At 33.3% G+C, this 17,468-nt stretch overlaps 1 protein-coding gene and 1 pseudogene across 2 annotated transcripts; one reads left to right on the forward strand and one right to left on the reverse strand.

Annotated features, from left to right (window-relative positions):
- Positions 1-22: 22 nt before the first annotated feature.
- On the forward strand, positions 23-12,481 carry AT1G39070 (uncharacterized protein; the record flags this gene model as incomplete). Its single annotated transcript, NM_001333194.1, has 57 exons — positions 23-26; positions 165-287; positions 333-342; positions 482-501; positions 651-710; positions 800-819; positions 1,118-1,187; positions 1,278-1,400; positions 1,446-1,505; positions 1,595-1,614; positions 1,755-1,875; positions 2,712-2,732; positions 3,189-3,311; positions 3,357-3,366; positions 3,506-3,525; positions 3,665-3,684; positions 3,824-3,947; positions 3,993-4,052; positions 4,142-4,161; positions 4,302-4,422; positions 4,778-4,797; positions 4,937-4,956; positions 5,097-5,116; positions 5,259-5,279; positions 5,736-5,858; positions 5,904-5,913; positions 6,053-6,072; positions 6,212-6,231; positions 6,371-6,390; positions 6,442-6,494; positions 6,540-6,599; positions 6,689-6,708; positions 6,849-6,971; positions 7,008-7,027; positions 7,334-7,343; positions 7,483-7,606; positions 7,652-7,711; positions 7,961-8,083; positions 8,129-8,188; positions 8,278-8,297; positions 8,438-8,560; positions 8,597-8,616; positions 8,923-8,932; positions 9,072-9,195; positions 9,241-9,300; positions 9,390-9,409; positions 9,550-9,610; positions 10,037-10,096; positions 10,507-10,527; positions 10,985-11,107; positions 11,153-11,212; positions 11,461-11,480; positions 11,620-11,742; positions 11,779-11,798; positions 12,097-12,116; positions 12,228-12,324; positions 12,415-12,481. The coding sequence occupies 57 exons, from the start codon at positions 23-25 to the stop codon at positions 12,479-12,481; spliced, it is 3,126 nt and encodes a 1,041-aa protein (NP_001321704.1).
- A 1,227-nt stretch (positions 12,482-13,708) lies between these two features.
- AT1G39515 lies at positions 13,709-15,544 on the reverse strand (annotated as a pseudogene; the record flags this gene model as incomplete). The annotated part of the gene is made up of 1 exon: positions 13,709-15,544.
- Between the last annotated feature and the right edge of the window lie 1,924 nt (positions 15,545-17,468).

The raw sequence follows: 17,468 nt of genomic DNA on the forward strand, positions 1-17,468 counted from the left end.
TTTTAGCCTCTTTTGGGAGAAAATGGGTATAAGTATTGTCTAAGCACTCCTAATCTATCTCTAACTCTTATAATTAGTCAAATGCATTGGATTCTTACACATTTTGACCATAAAAACACTAACAAAACTGTTTAGTACTTATAAGCAATTTTTTGTTCTTTTAGCCTCTTTTGGGAGAAAATGGGTATACGTGTTGTCTAAACACCCTAATCCATCCCTAACTCTTATAATTAGTCAAATGCATTGGATTGTGAAACATTTTGACCATAAAAACACTAACAAAACTGGTTAGTGCTTTTAAGCAATTTTTTGTTGGTTTTACTCTGTTTTAGGAGAAAATAGGTATAAGTGTTGTCTAAACACTCCTAATCCATCTCTAACTCTTAAAATTAGTTAAAGGTTTTGAATTGTGACAAATTTTGACCATAGAAACACTAACAAAGCTATTTACTGCTTCTAAGTTATTTTTTGTTGGTTTTAGCCTCTTCTGGGAGAAATTGGGTATAAGTGTTGTCCAAACATTCCTAATCTATCTTTATCTCTTATAATTAGTCAAATGCATTGGATTGTGACACATTTTGACCATAGAAACACTAACAAAACTGGTTAGTGCTTTTAAGCAATTTTTTGTTGGTTTTACTCTGTTTTAGGAGAAAATGGGTATAAGTGTTGTCTAAACACTCCTAATCCATCTCTAACTCTTATAATTAGTTAAAGGCTTTGGATTGTGACACATTTTGACCATAGAAACACTAACAAAGCTATTTACTGCTTCTAAGTTATTTTTTGTTGGTTTTAGCCTCTTCTGGGAGAAATTGGGTATAAGTGTTGTCCAAACATTCCTAATCTATCTTTATCTCTTATAATTAGTCAAATGCATTGGATTGTGACACATTTTGACCATAGAAACACTAACAAAACTGGTTAGTGCTTTTAAGCAATTTTTTGTTGGTTTTACTCTGTTTTAGGAGAAAATGGGTATAAGTGTTGTCTAAACACTCCTAATCCATCTCTAACTCTTATAATTAGTTAAAGGCTTTGGATTGTGACACATTTTGACCATAGAAACACTAACAAAGCTATTTACTGCTTCTAAGTTATTTTTTGTTGGTTTTAGCCTCTTCTGAGAGAAAATGGGTATAAGTGTTGTCCAAACACTCCTAATCTATCTTTATCTCTTATAATAAGTCAAATGCATTGGATTGTGACACATTTAGACAATAGAAAACACTAACAAAGCTATTTACTGCTTTTAAGCAATTTTTTGTTGGTTTTAGCCTCTTTTGGGAGAAAATGGGTATACGTGTTGTCTAAACACTCTAATCCATCCCTAACTCTTATAATTAGTCAAATGCATTGGATTGTGACACATTTTGACCATAAAAACACTAACAAAACTGGTTAGTGCTTTTAAGCAATTTTTTGTTGGTTTTACTCTGTTTTAGGAGAAAATGGGTATAAGTGTTGTCTAAACACTCCTAATCCATCTCTAACTCTTAAAATTAGTTAAAGGTTTTGAATTGTGACAAATTTTGACAATAGAAACACTAACAAAGCTATTTACTGCTTCTAAGTTATTTTTTGTTGGTTTTAGCCTCTTCTGAGAGAAAATGGGTATAAGTGTTGTCCAAACACTCCTAATCTATCTTTATCTCTTATAATAAGTCAAATGCATTGGATTGTGACACATTTAGACAATAGAAAACACTAACAAAGCTATTTACTGCTTTTAAGCAATTTTTTGTTGGTTTTAGCCTCTTTTGGGACAAAATGGGTATAAGTGTTGTCTAAACACTCCTAATCCATCTCTAACTCTTATGATTAGTCAAATGCATTGGATTCTGACACATTTTGACCATAAAAACACTAACAAAAGTGTTTACTGCTTCTAAGCAATGTTTTGTTGGTTTTAGCCTCTTTTGGGAGAAAATAGGTATTAAGTATTGTCTAAAAACTCCTAATCCATTTCTAACTCTTATAATTAGTCACATGCATTGGATTCTTACACATTTTGACCATAAAAACACTAACAAAACTGTTTAGTACTTCTAAGCAATTTTTATTTGTTTTACCCTCTTTTGGGAGAAAATGGGTATAAGTGTTATCTAAACACTCTAATCCATCCCTAACTCTTATAATTAGTCAAATGCATTGGATTGTGACACATTTTGACCATAACAACACTAACAAAATTGTTTACGGCTTTTAAGCAATTTTTTGTAGGTTTTAGTCTGTTTTAGGAGAAAATGGGTATAAGTGTTGTCTAAACACTCCTAATCCATCTCTAACTCTTATAATTAGATAAAGGCTTTGGATTGTGACACATTTTGACCATAGAAACACTAACAAAGCTATTTACTGCTTCTAAGTTATTTTTTGTTGGTTTTAGCCTCTTTTGATGGAAAATGGGTATAAGTGTTGTCCTAATACTCCTACTCTATCTTTCTCTCTTATAATTAGTCAAATGCATTGGATTGTGATACATTTTTACCATAGAAAACACTAACAAAGCTATTTACTACTTCTAAGCAATTTTTTGTTGGTTTTAGCCACTTTTGGGACAAAATGGGTATAAGTGTTGTCTAAACACTCCTAATATATCTTTAACTGATAGAATTAGTCAAATAAATTGGATTGTGATACATTTTGACCATGGAAACACTAACAAAGCTATTTACTGCTTCTAAGCAATTTGTTTTTATTGGTTTTAGACTATTTTAAAGAGAAAATAGGTATAAGTGTTGTCTAAACACTCCTAATCCATCTATAACTCTTATAATTAGTCAAATGCTTTGGAGTTTGACACATTTTGACCATAGAAACACAAACAAAGCTATTTACTGCTTTTAAGCAATTTTTTGTTGGTTTTAGCCTCTTTTGGGACAAAATGGGTATAAGTGTTGTCTAAACACTCCTAATCCATCTCTATCTCTTATAATTAGTCAAATGCATTGGATTCTGACACATTTTGAACATAAAAACACTTACAAAACTGTTTACTGCTTCTAAGCAATGTTTTGTTGGTTTTAGCCTCTTTTGGGAGAAAATGGGTATAAGTATTGTCTAAGCACTCCTAATCTATCTCTAACTCTTATAATTAGTCAAATGCATTGGATTCTTACACATTTTGACCATAAAAACACTAACAAAACTGTTTAGTACTTATAAGCAATTTTTTGTTCTTTTAGCCTCTTTTGGGAGAAAATGGGTATACGTGTTGTCTAAACACCCTAATCCATCCCTAACTCTTATAATTAGTCAAATGCATTGGATTGTGAAACATTTTGACCATAAAAACACTAACAAAACTGGTTAGTGCTTTTAAGCAATTTTTTGTTGGTTTTACTCTGTTTTAGGAGAAAATAGGTATAAGTGTTGTCTAAACACTCCTAATCCATCTCTAACTCTTAAAATTAGTTAAAGGTTTTGAATTGTGACAAATTTTGACCATAGAAACACTAACAAAGCTATTTACTGCTTCTAAGTTATTTTTTGTTGGTTTTAGCCTCTTCTGGGAGAAAATGGGTATAAGTGTTGTCTAAACACTCCTAATTCATCTCTAACTCTTATAATTAGTCAAATGCATTGGATTGTGACACATTTTGACCATAAAAACACTAACAAAACTGTTCACTGCTTTTAAGCAATTTTTTGTTGGTTTTAGTCTGTTTTAGGAGAAAATGGGTATAAGTGTTGTCTAAACACTCCTAATCCATCTCTAACTCTTATAATTAGTTAAAGGCTTTGGATTGTGACACATTTTGACCATAGAAACACTAACAAAGCTATTTACTGCTTCTAAGTTATTTTTTGTTGGTTTTAGCCTCTTCTGGGAGAAATTGGGTATAAGTGTTGTCCAAACATTCCTAATCTATCTTTATCTCTTATAATTAGTCAAATGCATTGGATTGTGACACATTTTGACCATAGAAACACTAACAAAACTGGTTAGTGCTTTTAAGCAATTTTTTGTTGGTTTTACTCTGTTTTAGGAGAAAATGGGTATAAGTGTTGTCTAAACACTCCTAATCCATCTCTAACTCTTATAATTAGTTAAAGGCTTTGGATTGTGACACATTTTGACCATAGAAACACTAACAAAGCTATTTACTGCTTCTAAGTTATTTTTTGTTGGTTTTAGCCTCTTCTGAGAGAAAATGGGTATAAGTGTTGTCCAAACACTCCTAATCTATCTTTATCTCTTATAATAAGTCAAATGCATTGGATTGTGACACATTTAGACAATAGAAAACACTAACAAAGCTATTTACTGCTTTTAAGCAATTTTTTGTTGGTTTTAGCCTCTTTTGGGACAAAATGGGTATAAGTGTTGTCTAAACACTCCTAATCCATCTCTAACTCTTATGATTAGTCAAATGCATTGGATTCTGACACATTTTGACCATAAAAACACTAACAAAAGTGTTTACTGCTTCTAAGCAATGTTTTGTTGGTTTTAGCCTCTTTAGGGAGAAAATAGGTATTAAGTATTGTCTAAAAACTCCTAATCCATTTCTAACTCTTATAATTAGTCACATGCATTGGATTCTTACACATTTTGACCATAAAAACACTAACAAAACTGTTTAGTACTTCTAAGCAATTTTTATTTGTTTTACCCTCTTTTGGGAGAAAATGGGTATAAGTGTTATCTAAACACTCTAATCCATCCCTAACTCTTATAATTAGTCAAATGCATTGGATTGTGACACATTTTGACCATAACAACACTAACAAAATTGTTTACGGCTTTTAAGCAATTTTTTGTAGGTTTTAGTCTGTTTTAGGAGAAAATGGGTATAAGTGTTGTCTAAACACTCCTAATCCATCTCTAACTCTTATAATTAGATAAAGGCTTTGGATTGTGACACATTTTGACCATAGAAACACTAACAAAGCTATTTACTGCTTCTAAGTTATTTTTTGTTGGTTTTAGCCTCTTTTGAGAGAAAATGGGTATAAGTGTTGTCCTAATACTCCTACTCTATCTTTCTCTCTTATAATTAGTCAAATGCATTGGATTGTGATACATTTTTACCATAGAAAACACTAACAAAGCTATTTACTACTTCTAAGCAATTTTTTGTTGGTTTTAGCCACTTTAGGGACAAAATGGGTATAAGTGTTGTCTAAACACTCCTAATATATCTTTAACTGATAGAATTAGTCAAATAAATTGGATTGTGATACATTTTGACCATGGAAACACTAACAAAGCTATTTACTGCTTCTAAGCAATTTGTTTTTATTGGTTTTAGACTATTTTAAAGAGAAAATAGGTATAAGTGTTGTCTAAACACTCCTAATCCATCTATAACTCTTATAATTAGTCAAATGCTTTGCAGTTTGACACATTTTGACCATAGAAACACAAACAAAGCTATTTACTGCTTTTAAGCAATTTTTTGTTGGTTTTAGCCTCTTTTGGGACAAAATGGGTATAAGTGTTGTCTAAACACTCTTAATCCATCTCTATCTCTTATAATTAGTCAAATGCATTGGATTCTGACACATTTTGACCATAAAAACACTTACAAAACTGTTTACTGCTTCTAAGCAATGTTTTGTTGGTTTTAGCCTCTTTTGGGAGAAAATGGGTATAAGTATTGTCTAAGCACTCCTAATCTATCTCTAACTCTTATAATTAGTCAAATGCATTGGATTCTTACACATTTTGACCATAAAAACACTAACAAAACTGTTTAGTACTTATAAGCAATTTTTTGTTCTTTTAGCCTCTTTTGGGAGAAAATGGGTATACGTGTTGTCTAAACACTCTAATCCATCCCTAACTCTTATAATTAGTCAAATGCATTGGATTGTGAAACATTTTGACCATAAAAACACTAACAAAACTGGTTAGTGCTTTTAAGCAATTTTTTGTTGGTTTTACTCTGTTTTAGGAGAAAATAGGTATAAGTGTTGTCTAAACACTCCTAATCCATCTCTAACTCTTAAAATTAGTTAAAGGTTTTGAATTGTGACAAATTTTGACCATAGAAACACTAACAAAGCTATTTACTGCTTCTAAGTTATTTTTTGTTGGTTTTAGCCTCTTCTGGGAGAAAATGGGTATAAGTGTTGTCTAAACACTCCTAATTCATCTCTAACTCTTATAATTAGTCAAATGCATTGGATTGTGACACATTTTGACCATAAAAACACTAACAAAACTGTTCACTGCTTTTAAGCAATTTTTTGTTGGTTTTAGTCTGTTTTAGGAGAAAATGGGTATAAGTGTTGTCTAAACACTCCTAATCCATCTCTAAATCTTATAATTAGTTAAAGGCTTTGGATTGTGACACATTTTGACCATAGAAACACTAACAAAGCTATTTACTGCTTCTAAGTTATTTTTTGTTGGTTTTAGCCTCTTCTGGGAGAAATTGGGTATAAGTGTTGTCCAAACATTCCTAATCTATTTTTATCTCTTATAATTAGTCAAATGCATTGGATTGTGACACATTTTGACCATAGAAACACTAACAAAACTGGTTAGTGCTTTTAAGCAATTTTTTGTTGGTTTTACTCTGTTTTAGGAGAAAATGGGTATAAGTGTTGTCTAAACACTCCTAATCCATCTCTAACTCTTATAATTAGTTAAAGGCTTTGGATTGTGACACATTTTGACCATAGAAACACTAACAAAGCTATTTACTGCTTCTAAGTTATTTTTTGTTGGTTTTAGCCTCTTCTGAGAGAAAATGGGTATAAGTGTTGTCCAAACACTCCTAATCTATCTTTATCTCTTATAATAAGTCAAATGCATTGGATTGTGAGACATTTAGACAATAGAAAACACTAACAAAGCTATTTACTGCTTTTAAGCAATTTTTTGTTGGTTTTAGCCTCTTTTGGGACAAAATGGGTATAAGTGTTGTCTAAACACTCCTAATCCATCTCTAACTCTTATGATTAGTCAAATGCATTGGATTCTGACACATTTTGACCATAAAAACACTAACAAAAGTGTTTACTGCTTCTAAGCAATGTTTTGTTGGTTTTAGCCTCTTTTGGGAGAAAATAGGTATTAAGTATTGTCTAAAAACTCCTAATCCATTTCTAACTCTTATAATTAGTCACATGCATTGGATTCTTACACATTTTGACCATAAAAACACTAACAAAACTGTTTAGTACTTCTAAGCAATTTTTATTTGTTTTACCCTCTTTTGGGAGAAAATGGGTATAAGTGTTATCTAAACACTCTATCCATCCCTAACTCTTATAATTAGTCAAATGCATTGGATTGTGACACATTTTGACCATAACAACACTAACAAAATTGTTTACGGCTTTTAAGCAATTTTTTGTAGGTTTTAGTCTGTTTTAGGAGAAAATGGGTATAAGTGTTGTCTAAACACTCCTAATCCATCTCTAACTCTTATAATTAGTTAAAGGCTTTGGATTGTGACACATTTTGACCATAGAAACACTAACAAAGCTATTTACTGCTTCTAAGTTATTTTTTGTTGGTTTTAGCCTCTTCTGGGAGAAATTGGGTATAAGTGTTGTCCAAACATTCCTAATCTATCTTTATCTCTTATAATTAGTCAAATGCATTGGATTGTGACACATTTTGACCATAGAAACACTAACAAAACTGGTTAGTGCTTTTAAGCAATTTTTTGTTGGTTTTACTCTGTTTTAGGAGAAAATGGGTATAAGTGTTGTCTAAACACTCCTAATCCATCTCTAACTCTTATAATTAGTTAAAGGCTTTGGATTGTGACACATTTTGACTATAGAAAAACTAACAAAGCTATTTACTGCTTCTAAGTTATTTTTTGTTGGTTTTAGCCTCTTCTGAGAGAAAATGGGTATAAGTGTTGTCCAAACACTCCTAATCTATCTTTATCTCTTATAATAAGTCAAATGCATTGGATTGTGACACATTTAGACCATAGAAAACACTAACAAAGCTATTTACTGCTTTTAAGCAATTTTTTGTTGGTTTTAGCCTCTTTTGGGAGAAAATGGGTATACGTGTTGTCTAAACACTCTAATCCATCCCTAACTCTTATAATTAGTCAAATGCATTGGATTGTGACACATTTTGACCATAAAAACACTAACAAAACTGGTTAGTGCTTTTAAGCAATTTTTTGTTGGTTTTACTCTGTTTTAGGAGAAAATGGGTATAAGTGTTGTCTAAACACTCCTAATCCATCTCTAACTCTTATAATTAGTTAAAGGCTTTGGATTGTGACACATTTTGACCATAGAAACACTAACAAAGCTATTTACTGCTTCTAAGTTATTTTTTGTTGGTTTTAGCCTCTTCTGAGAGAAAATGGGTATAAGTGTTGTCCAAACACTCCTAATCTATCTTTATCTCTTATAATAAGTCAAATGCATTGGATTGTGAGACATTTAGACAATAGAAAACACTAACAAAGCTATTTACTGCTTTTAAGCAATTTTTTGTTGGTTTTAGCCTCTTTTGGGACAAAATGGGTATAAGTGTTGTCTAAACACTCCTAATCCATCTCTAACTCTTATGATTAGTCAAATGCATTGGATTCTGACACATTTTGACCATAAAAACACTAACAAAAGTGTTTACTGCTTCTAAGCAATGTTTTGTTGGTTTTAGCCTCTTTTGGGAGAAAATAGGTATTAAGTATTGTCTAAAAACTCCTAATCCATTTCTAACTCTTATAATTAGTCACATGCATTGGATTCTTACACATTTTGACCATAAAAACACTAACAAAACTGTTTAGTACTTCTAAGCAATTTTTATTTGTTTTACCCTCTTTTGGGAGAAAATGGGTATAAGTGTTATCTAAACACTCTATCCATCCCTAACTCTTATAATTAGTCAAATGCATTGGATTGTGACACATTTTGACCATAACAACACTAACAAAATTGTTTACGGCTTTTAAGCAATTTTTTGTAGGTTTTAGTCTGTTTTAGGAGAAAATGGGTATAAGTGTTGTCTAAACACTCCTAATCCATCTCTAACTCTTATAATTAGTTAAAGGCTTTGGATTGTGACACATTTTGACCATAGAAACACTAACAAAGCTATTTACTACTTCTAAGTTATTTTTTGTTGGTTTTAGCCTCTTCTGGGAGAAATTGGGTATAAGTGTTGTCCAAACATTCCTAATCTATCTTTATCTCTTATAATTAGTCAAATGCATTGGATTGTGACACATTTTGACCATAGAAACACTAACAAAACTGGTTAGTGCTTTTAAGCAATTTTTTGTTGGTTTTACTCTGTTTTAGGAGAAAATGGGTATAAGTGTTGTCTAAACACTCCTAATCCATCTCTAACTCTTATAATTAGTTAAAGGCTTTGGATTGTGACACATTTTGACCATAGAAACACTAACAAAGCTATTTACTGCTTCTAAGTTATTTTTTGTTGGTTTTAGCCTCTTTTGAGAGAAAATGGGTATAAGTGTTGTCCAAACACTCCTAATCTATCTTTATCTCTTATAATAAGTCAAATGCATTGGATTGTGACACATTTAGACCATAGAAAACACTAACAAAGCTATTTACTGCTTTTAAGCAATTTTTTGTTGGTTTTAGCCTCTTTTGGGACAAAATGGGTATAAGTGTTGTCTAAACACTCCTAATCCATCTCTAACTCGTATGATTAGTCAAATGCATTCGATTCTGACACATTTTTACCATAAAAACACTAACAAAAGTGTTTACTGCTTCTAAGCAATGTTTTGTTGGTTTTAGCCTCTTTTGGGAGAAAATAGGTATTAAGTAATGTCTAAAAACTCCTAATCCATTTCTAACTCTTATAATTAGTCACATGCATTGGATTCTTACACATTTTTACCATAAAAACACTAACAAAACTGTTTAGTACTTCTAAGCAATTTTTTATTGGTTTTACCCTCTTTTGGGAGAAAATGGGTATAAGTGTTGTCTAAACACTCTAATCCATCCCTAACTCTTATAATTAGTCAAATGCATTGGATTGTGACACATTTTGACCATAACAACACTAACAAAACTGTTTACGGCTTTTAAGCAATTTTTTGTAGGTTTTAGTCTGTTTTAGGAGAAAATGGGTATAAGTGTTGTCTAAACACTCCTAATCCATCTCTAACTCTTATAATTAGTTAAAGGCTTTGGATTGTGACACATTTTGACCATAGAAACACTAACAAAGCTATTTACTGCTTCTAAGTTATTTTTTGTTGGTTTTAGCCTCTTTTGAGAGAAAATGGGTATAAGTGTTGTCCTAATACTCTTAATCTATCTTTCTTTCTTATAATTAGTCAAATGCATTGGATTGTGATACATTTTACCATAGAAAACACTAACAAAGCTATTTACTACTTCTAAGCAATTTTTTGTTGGTTTTAGCCACTTTTGGGACAAAATGGGTATAAGTGTTGTCTAAACACTCCTAATATATCTTTAACTGATAGAATTAGTCAAATAAATTGGATTGTGATACATTTTGACCATGGAAACACTAACAAAGCTATTTACTGCTTCTAAGCAATTTTTTTTAATTGGTTTTAGCCTATTTTAAAGAGAAAATAGGTATAAGTGTTGTCTAAACACTCCTAATCCATCTATAACTCTTATAATTAGTCAAATGCTTTGGATTTTGACACATTTTGACCATAGAAACACAAACAAAGCTATTTACTGCTTTTAAGCAATATTTTGTTGGTTTTAGCCTCTTTTGGGACAAAATGGGTATAAGTGTTGTCTAAACACTCCTAATCCATTTCTAACTCTTATAATTAGTCAAATGCATTGGATTCTGACACATTTTGACCATAAAAACACTTACAAAACTGTTTACTGCTTCTAAGCAATGTTTTGTTGGTTTTAGCCTCTTTTGGGAGAAAATGGGTATAAGTATTGTCTAAGCACTCCTAATCTATCTCTAACTCTTATAATTAGTCAAATGCATTGGATTCTTACACATTTTGACCATAAAAACACTAACAAAACTGTTTAGTACTTATAAGCAATTTTTTGTTGGTTTTAGCCTCTTTTGGGAGAAAATGGGTATACGTGTTGTCTAAACACTCTAATCCATCCCTAACTCTTATAATTAGTCAAATGCATTGGATTGTGACACATTTTGACCATAAAAACACTAACAAAACTAGTTAGTGCTTTTAAGCAATTTTTTGTTGGTTTTACTCTGTTTTAGGAGAAAATGGGTATAAGTGTTGTCTAAACACTCCTAATCCATCTCTAACTCTTAGAATTAGTTAAAGGTTTTGAATTGTGACACATTTTGACCATAGAAACACTAACAAAGCTATTTACTGCTTCTAAGTTATTTTTTGTTGGTTTTAGCCTCTTCTGGGAGAAATTGGGTATAAGTGTTGTCCAAACATTCCTAATCTATCTTTATCTCTTATATTTAGTCAAATGCATTGGATTGTGACACATTTTGACCATAGAAACACTAACAAAGCTATTTACTACTTCTAAGCAATTTTTTGTTTGTTTTAGCCTCTTTTGGGACAAAACGGGTATAAGTGTTGTCTAAACACTCCTAATCTATCTTTATCTCTTATAATTAGTCAAATGCATTGGATTGTGACACATTTTGACCATAGAAACACTAACAAAGCTATTTACTACTTCTAAGCAATTTTTTGTTGGTTTTAGCCTCTTTTGGGAGAAAATGGGTATAAGTATTGTCTAAACACTCCTAATCCATCTCTAACTCTTATAAAATGTCAAATGCATTGGATTGTGACACATTGTGACCATAAAAACACTAACAAAACTGTTAACTGCTTCTAAGCAATTTTTTATTGGTTTTAGCCTCTTTTAGGAGAAAATAGGTATAAGTGTTATCTAAACACTCCTAATCCATCTAAAACTCTTATAATTAGTCAAATGCTTTGGATTTTGACACATTTTGACCATAGAAACACAAACAAAGCTATTTACTGCTTTTAAGCAATATTTTGTTGGTTTTAGCCTCTTTTGGGACAAAATAGGTATAAGTGTTATCTAAACACTCCTAATCCATTTCTAACTCTTATAATTAGTCAAATGCATTGGATTCTGACACATTTTGACCATAAAAACACTTACAAAACTGTATACTGCTTCTAAGTTATTTTTTGTTGGTTTTAGCCTCTTTTGGGAGAAAATGGGTATAAGTGTTGCCTAAACACTCTAATCCATCTCATTTGATTTTTGAACATACATGCATTATCTCTTATATAGTCATTATATTCATAGATTTATTCTATTTGTCTTTACAGATGCAATGGGTCAGGTTGTCGATCAGTCTGGAATCCAAGATCTTAACGCTAACAACAAGCCCACCAAAAAAATCGATTTCCATTTGAGAGATCAGAAGTACAAACAATCTATATTCATATTCATTCTTATTTAGATGTTTGTTGTTTTTTTACTTTTTACTAATAAATTTATTCTTTCCATTTTTAGTGACACTCGCTTGGCATGTATACTTTGGGGGAAGTATGCTGAGATTGTTGACCAAGCTTTTGACTAATTATAAGAGTTAGAGATGGATTAGGAGTGTTTAGATAACACTTATACCCATTTTCTCCCAAAAGAGGTTAAAACCAACAAAAATTAGCTTAGAAGCAGTTAATATTTTTTAGTGTTTCTATGGTCAAAATGTGTCACAATCTAATGCATTTGACTAATTATAAGAGTTAGAGATGGATTAAGAGTGATTTAGCCAACGCTTATACCCATTTTCTCACAAAAGAGGATAAAACCAACAAAACATTGCTTAGAAGCAGGAAACTGTTTTGTTAGTGATTTTATGGTTAAAATAGGTCAAAATCTAATGCATTTGACTAATTATAAGAGTTAGAGATGGATTAAGAGTGTTTAGCCAATAATTATACCCATTTTGTCCCAAAAGAGGCTAAAACCAACAAAAATTTGCTTAGGAGCAGTAAATAGCTTTGCTACTGTTTCTATGGTCAAAATGTGTCACAATCCAATGCATTTGACTAATGATAAGAGTTAGAGTTGGATTAGGAGTGTTTAGAAAACACTTATACCCATTTTCTCCCAAAAGAACCTAAACCAACAAAAAATTGCTTAGAATCAGTAAACAGTTTTGTTTGTGTTTTCATGGTCAAAATGTGTCACAATCCAATGCATTAACTAATTATAAGAGTTAGAGATGAATTAGGAGTGATATGGTTCAAATTACCTAGAACTACTCTCTCAAATAAGAGATCAATTACAGTATTTTAGGATCGAATTCACGGAGTTCTTTTATTCAAACAATGAGTTAAATGTCAAGATTAAGCTAGCAAGGTATGAGTGAAATAGTAAGAAAACAAAATAAGAGAACAGCAGATTGATTGGGTTGTAAACGATTTAATAAAACGCTAGGAACAAGGTATTCTCAGGAAACTATTGGTTAATAGATCTAATGAAAGCTAGGTTGTTATCGAACCATTCTTAAACTCAAACTCTAATTATAGAATAACTGGTGGGCGTGCCGCAAAACTCCCTATATCTATAGCTAATAATAACCGGAGAAGCCGAGAAACTATCAACCTAAATACGCATTCTTAAAGAGTTCAATTGTTCATCTTAGTAAATAGGCCGATTCTTATTACACACCTATAAACCAGACTCATCAAATAATAGATCCAACTACAGATACCTATGGCGAGCATATCTATTGTCTGGATTCATGATCTAGTTAATTACTCTAGATCTAGCATTAGGCATAGTTAAAGATGAAGAATTCTATAGATACTTGCACCTCACAAGGTGCAGTCCAGATCCAGTGTCGATCGATACTAGAGGGGTATCAATCGACACCGTCGTAGTGGGTCGTCTCTGAGAAAAGCGTCCCATATGGTGTCGATCGACATAGGAGGGTGTTGGTCGATACCATCTCTGCAACTACAAGCTCCAACTCGTCTTCAGTGTCCAATTCCTCCCACACATCATCTCCTTCTCTGATCAAGATGGCATTACAGCTCTTTCTTTGGTTAGCATCAGGATTACCAGGAAGAAAACCTTCTTGTCTCTTGATAGATTGTGCAGTTTGAGCTACCTGTACATCTAGCTTCTTCAAGTGAGAGCTCAGATTGTCGATCTTCCCATTAAGATCTGTGTAGACAGCATCAAACTTGCCATTAAACTCCACAAGAAGCTTTGTTTGGCTCTCAAGAATCTACTCAAGCATTGATTCCATTCTTGTCTCTGCTGAGGGGGGGGGGGGCTTGGTAAGTTGAATTTCCATAGGTCCTCTGAAAGCTGCTTTGAAGAAAAGTCTTCTGGAAAGCAGGCTTTGGAGTGTAGTATGAGGAACCCTGGTTCCCTGCAAATCTGTTGCCACTGAAGTTGCCTTGTGGCTGCCCAAATTTCCTGTATCCCTGACCATCTATGTAAAAGACTCCTTCCACTGACTCAGGCTCAGGCTCAATAGTCTCTTCTTCAGCTGCAAAATGGACATGCTTCTTCCCTGTGAGCAAGTTATGAACTGAATCCAGCTTAGCATTCACCTCTGCTATCAGAGTTCCTGAAACAGCTCCAGCAATCTTCTTCCTCTCAAAATCAGCATTCTTGGTACTGTTGCTGCAAGCAAGGTTCTCTATCAAGGCTGTAGCATCAGCTGGGTAACGTGTATTGAAGTTACCATTGCTCGCTGCATCTAGAGCCATCTGGTATCTCCAATCAACTCCTCTGAAGAAGGTACCTAGAAGTTGTACCTCACTGAAATCATGATGTGGACAATCTCGTTGGTACTCCTTGAAACGAACCCAAGCAGCCTTGAAAGCTTCAACTGGACCTTGTGTGAAGGTAGACAGCTTGTTTCTCAACTCCTCAAACTTAGCATCATCGTAGAAATTGTTCAAGAAGGCTATCTTGATGCTTCCCTAGAGCTTTCAAACTCTGAAACTCCATTAGCCTTGATGCTCAAAACAAGATCCTCAAATCGCTCGATATGATCCATTGGCTGCTCATGAGATAAGCCATGGAAAGGATGCTGGCCAACTAAAGCAAAGTAGCCATGCTTCAGCTCATAGTCGTTCCTCTAAAATGGTGAGGGTACAATCGCTGATCGATTAGCATAGAACAGGTCTGGCTTGTTGAAATTCCCAAGAGTACGACGTGGTTCCGCAGCTGGAGGAATAGCTGCAGGAATGTGGTGTTGCTGTCGATCGACACCTCTATTGTGTCGTTCGACACCGATTGCATCTGCGTGCTGCTCCCGATGGTGTCGATCGACACCCAGTTGGTATCGCTCGACACCGAGCCCTGCTGCGTCTCTAGTAGCTAATTGCGCATTGAGGCACGCCTGATCCTCATTGGCGTCCTCGGGTAGGATGAGTCCATGATCATCCAATCTCTAACCAGCCTCATTGTAGGCTTGCCCATCCTCATCTCTCAAAACTCCTTCTGCATCAGCTCTGATGACTCTGTCAGCGATTGCTAATTTTTTAGTTTTTTGGTTGATGCGTTCAAGTTCTCCCTAGTCCAGAACAGACAAGTTGATAAGCTCCTTCTGTTTTGTGCTCCTTGTTTGCCTAGGCATACACCTGAAACACGGAAAAGAAGAAAACAAGAAACGCGTGAGTAACAAAATAGAAGTAAAAACTAGACAAAATCTCTAAACTAAACTCAATGATGATTCCCAAGAACTTCGGCAACGGCGCCAAATTTGATATGGTTCAAATTACCTAGAACTACTCTCTCAAATAAGAGATCAATTGCAATATTTTAGGATCGAATTCGCGGAGTTCTTTTGTTCAAACAGTGAGTTAAATGTCGAGATTAAGCTATTAAGGTATGAGTAAAATAGTTAGAAAACAAAATAAGAAAACAGCAGATTGATTGGGTTGTAAACGATTTAATAAAAAGCTAGGAACATGGTATTTTCAGGAAACTATTGGTTAGTAGATCTAATGAAAGCTAGGTTGTTATCGAACCATTCTTAAACTCAAACTCTAATTATGGAATAACCGGTGGGCGTGCCGCGAAACTCCCTATATCTATAGCTAATAATAACTGGAGAAGCCGATAAACTATCAACCTAAATACGCATTCTTAACAAGTTCAATTGTTCATCTTAGTACATAGGCCGATTCTTATTACACACCTATAAACCAGACTCATCAAATAATAGATCCGACTACAGATACCTATGGCGGGCATATCTATTGTCTGGATTCATGATCTAGTTAATTACTCTAGATCTAGCATTAGGCATAATTAAAGATGAAGAATTCTATAGATAACTTAGCAAAGGAGGCAATCTACTAAACCATATGAATCCTTAATGAGAAACCCTATTCCTAACAAGCAGACTACTCAAACATATTGGATGAAGCAAACAACATGATTAAGTGAGAAAGCATAAACACAGTAAATAGAGAAGGGGAAAGAAGGGATCTCTTCACTGTATATAGATCTGAATGAAATTCTGAATGATAATGGATGAATAGCTTTATGTCTCTTACAACAGGGTTTGCAAAGAACTTGATAAAATACTTGATAAAAGAAACTTAGGTCTAAAAACAATATATATAGACCCTAAAAACGTCCAGGGACTAATAATGCAAATAGGGAAGTCTTCTGGGGCAAACTTGAGGTTCTATAACTTGAAAGCGTCTAGGGTTTTTGCTGGGCCAAAACTGGTGTCGATCGACACTCCTCGCTGATTCCTGAACCAAAATTGTCCTTAGCTTCCTTTTCCTTAGCTTTTGCTCCAAAATGTCTTCTTATCTCCATTGTTGTCCCATTGCATAGAATACCTAAAAAGACACTAAAAAGACTCGAGAAATAACATAAAAACTCAAAATCCTAAACCTAAAACCTAGATAAAATGGTGAAAATCGGGTTATATCAAGGAGTGTTTAGACAACACTTATACCCATTTTCTCCCAAAAAAAGGCTAAAAAAGGTCAAAATGTGTCACAATCCAAAGCCTTTGATTAATTATAAGAGTTAGAGATGAATTAGAAGTGTTTAGACAACACTTATTCCCATTTTCTCCTAAAAGAGACTAAAACCAACAAAAAATTGCTTACAAGCAGTAACTAGCTTTGTTAGTGTTTCTATGGTCAAAATATGTCACAATCCAAAGCCTTAGACTAATTATAAGAGTTAGAGATGGATTAGGAGTGTTTAGACAACACTTATACCAAGTTTCTCTCAAAAGAAGAAAAAACCAACAAAAAATTGCATAGAATCAGTAAATTACTTTGTTAGTGTTTCTATGGTCAAAATGTTTCATAATCCAATGCATTTGACTTATTATAAGAGTTAGAGATGGATTAGGAGTGTTCATACAACACTTACACCTATTTTCTCCCAAAAGAGGATTAAACCAACAAAAACTTGCTTACAAGATGTATCACAATCCAATGCATTTGACTAATTATAAGAGTTAAAGATGTGTTAGGAGTGTTTAGACAACACCTATACCCATTTTCTCCCAAAAGACGTTAAAACCAAGAAAAAAATCTTAGAAGCAGTTACTCATGATCCCAACTCAG

The sequence above is a fragment of the Arabidopsis thaliana genome, assembly GCF_000001735.4.
Source record: "Arabidopsis thaliana chromosome 1 sequence".
Lineage (NCBI taxonomy): Eukaryota > Viridiplantae > Streptophyta > Magnoliopsida > Brassicales > Brassicaceae > Arabidopsis > Arabidopsis thaliana.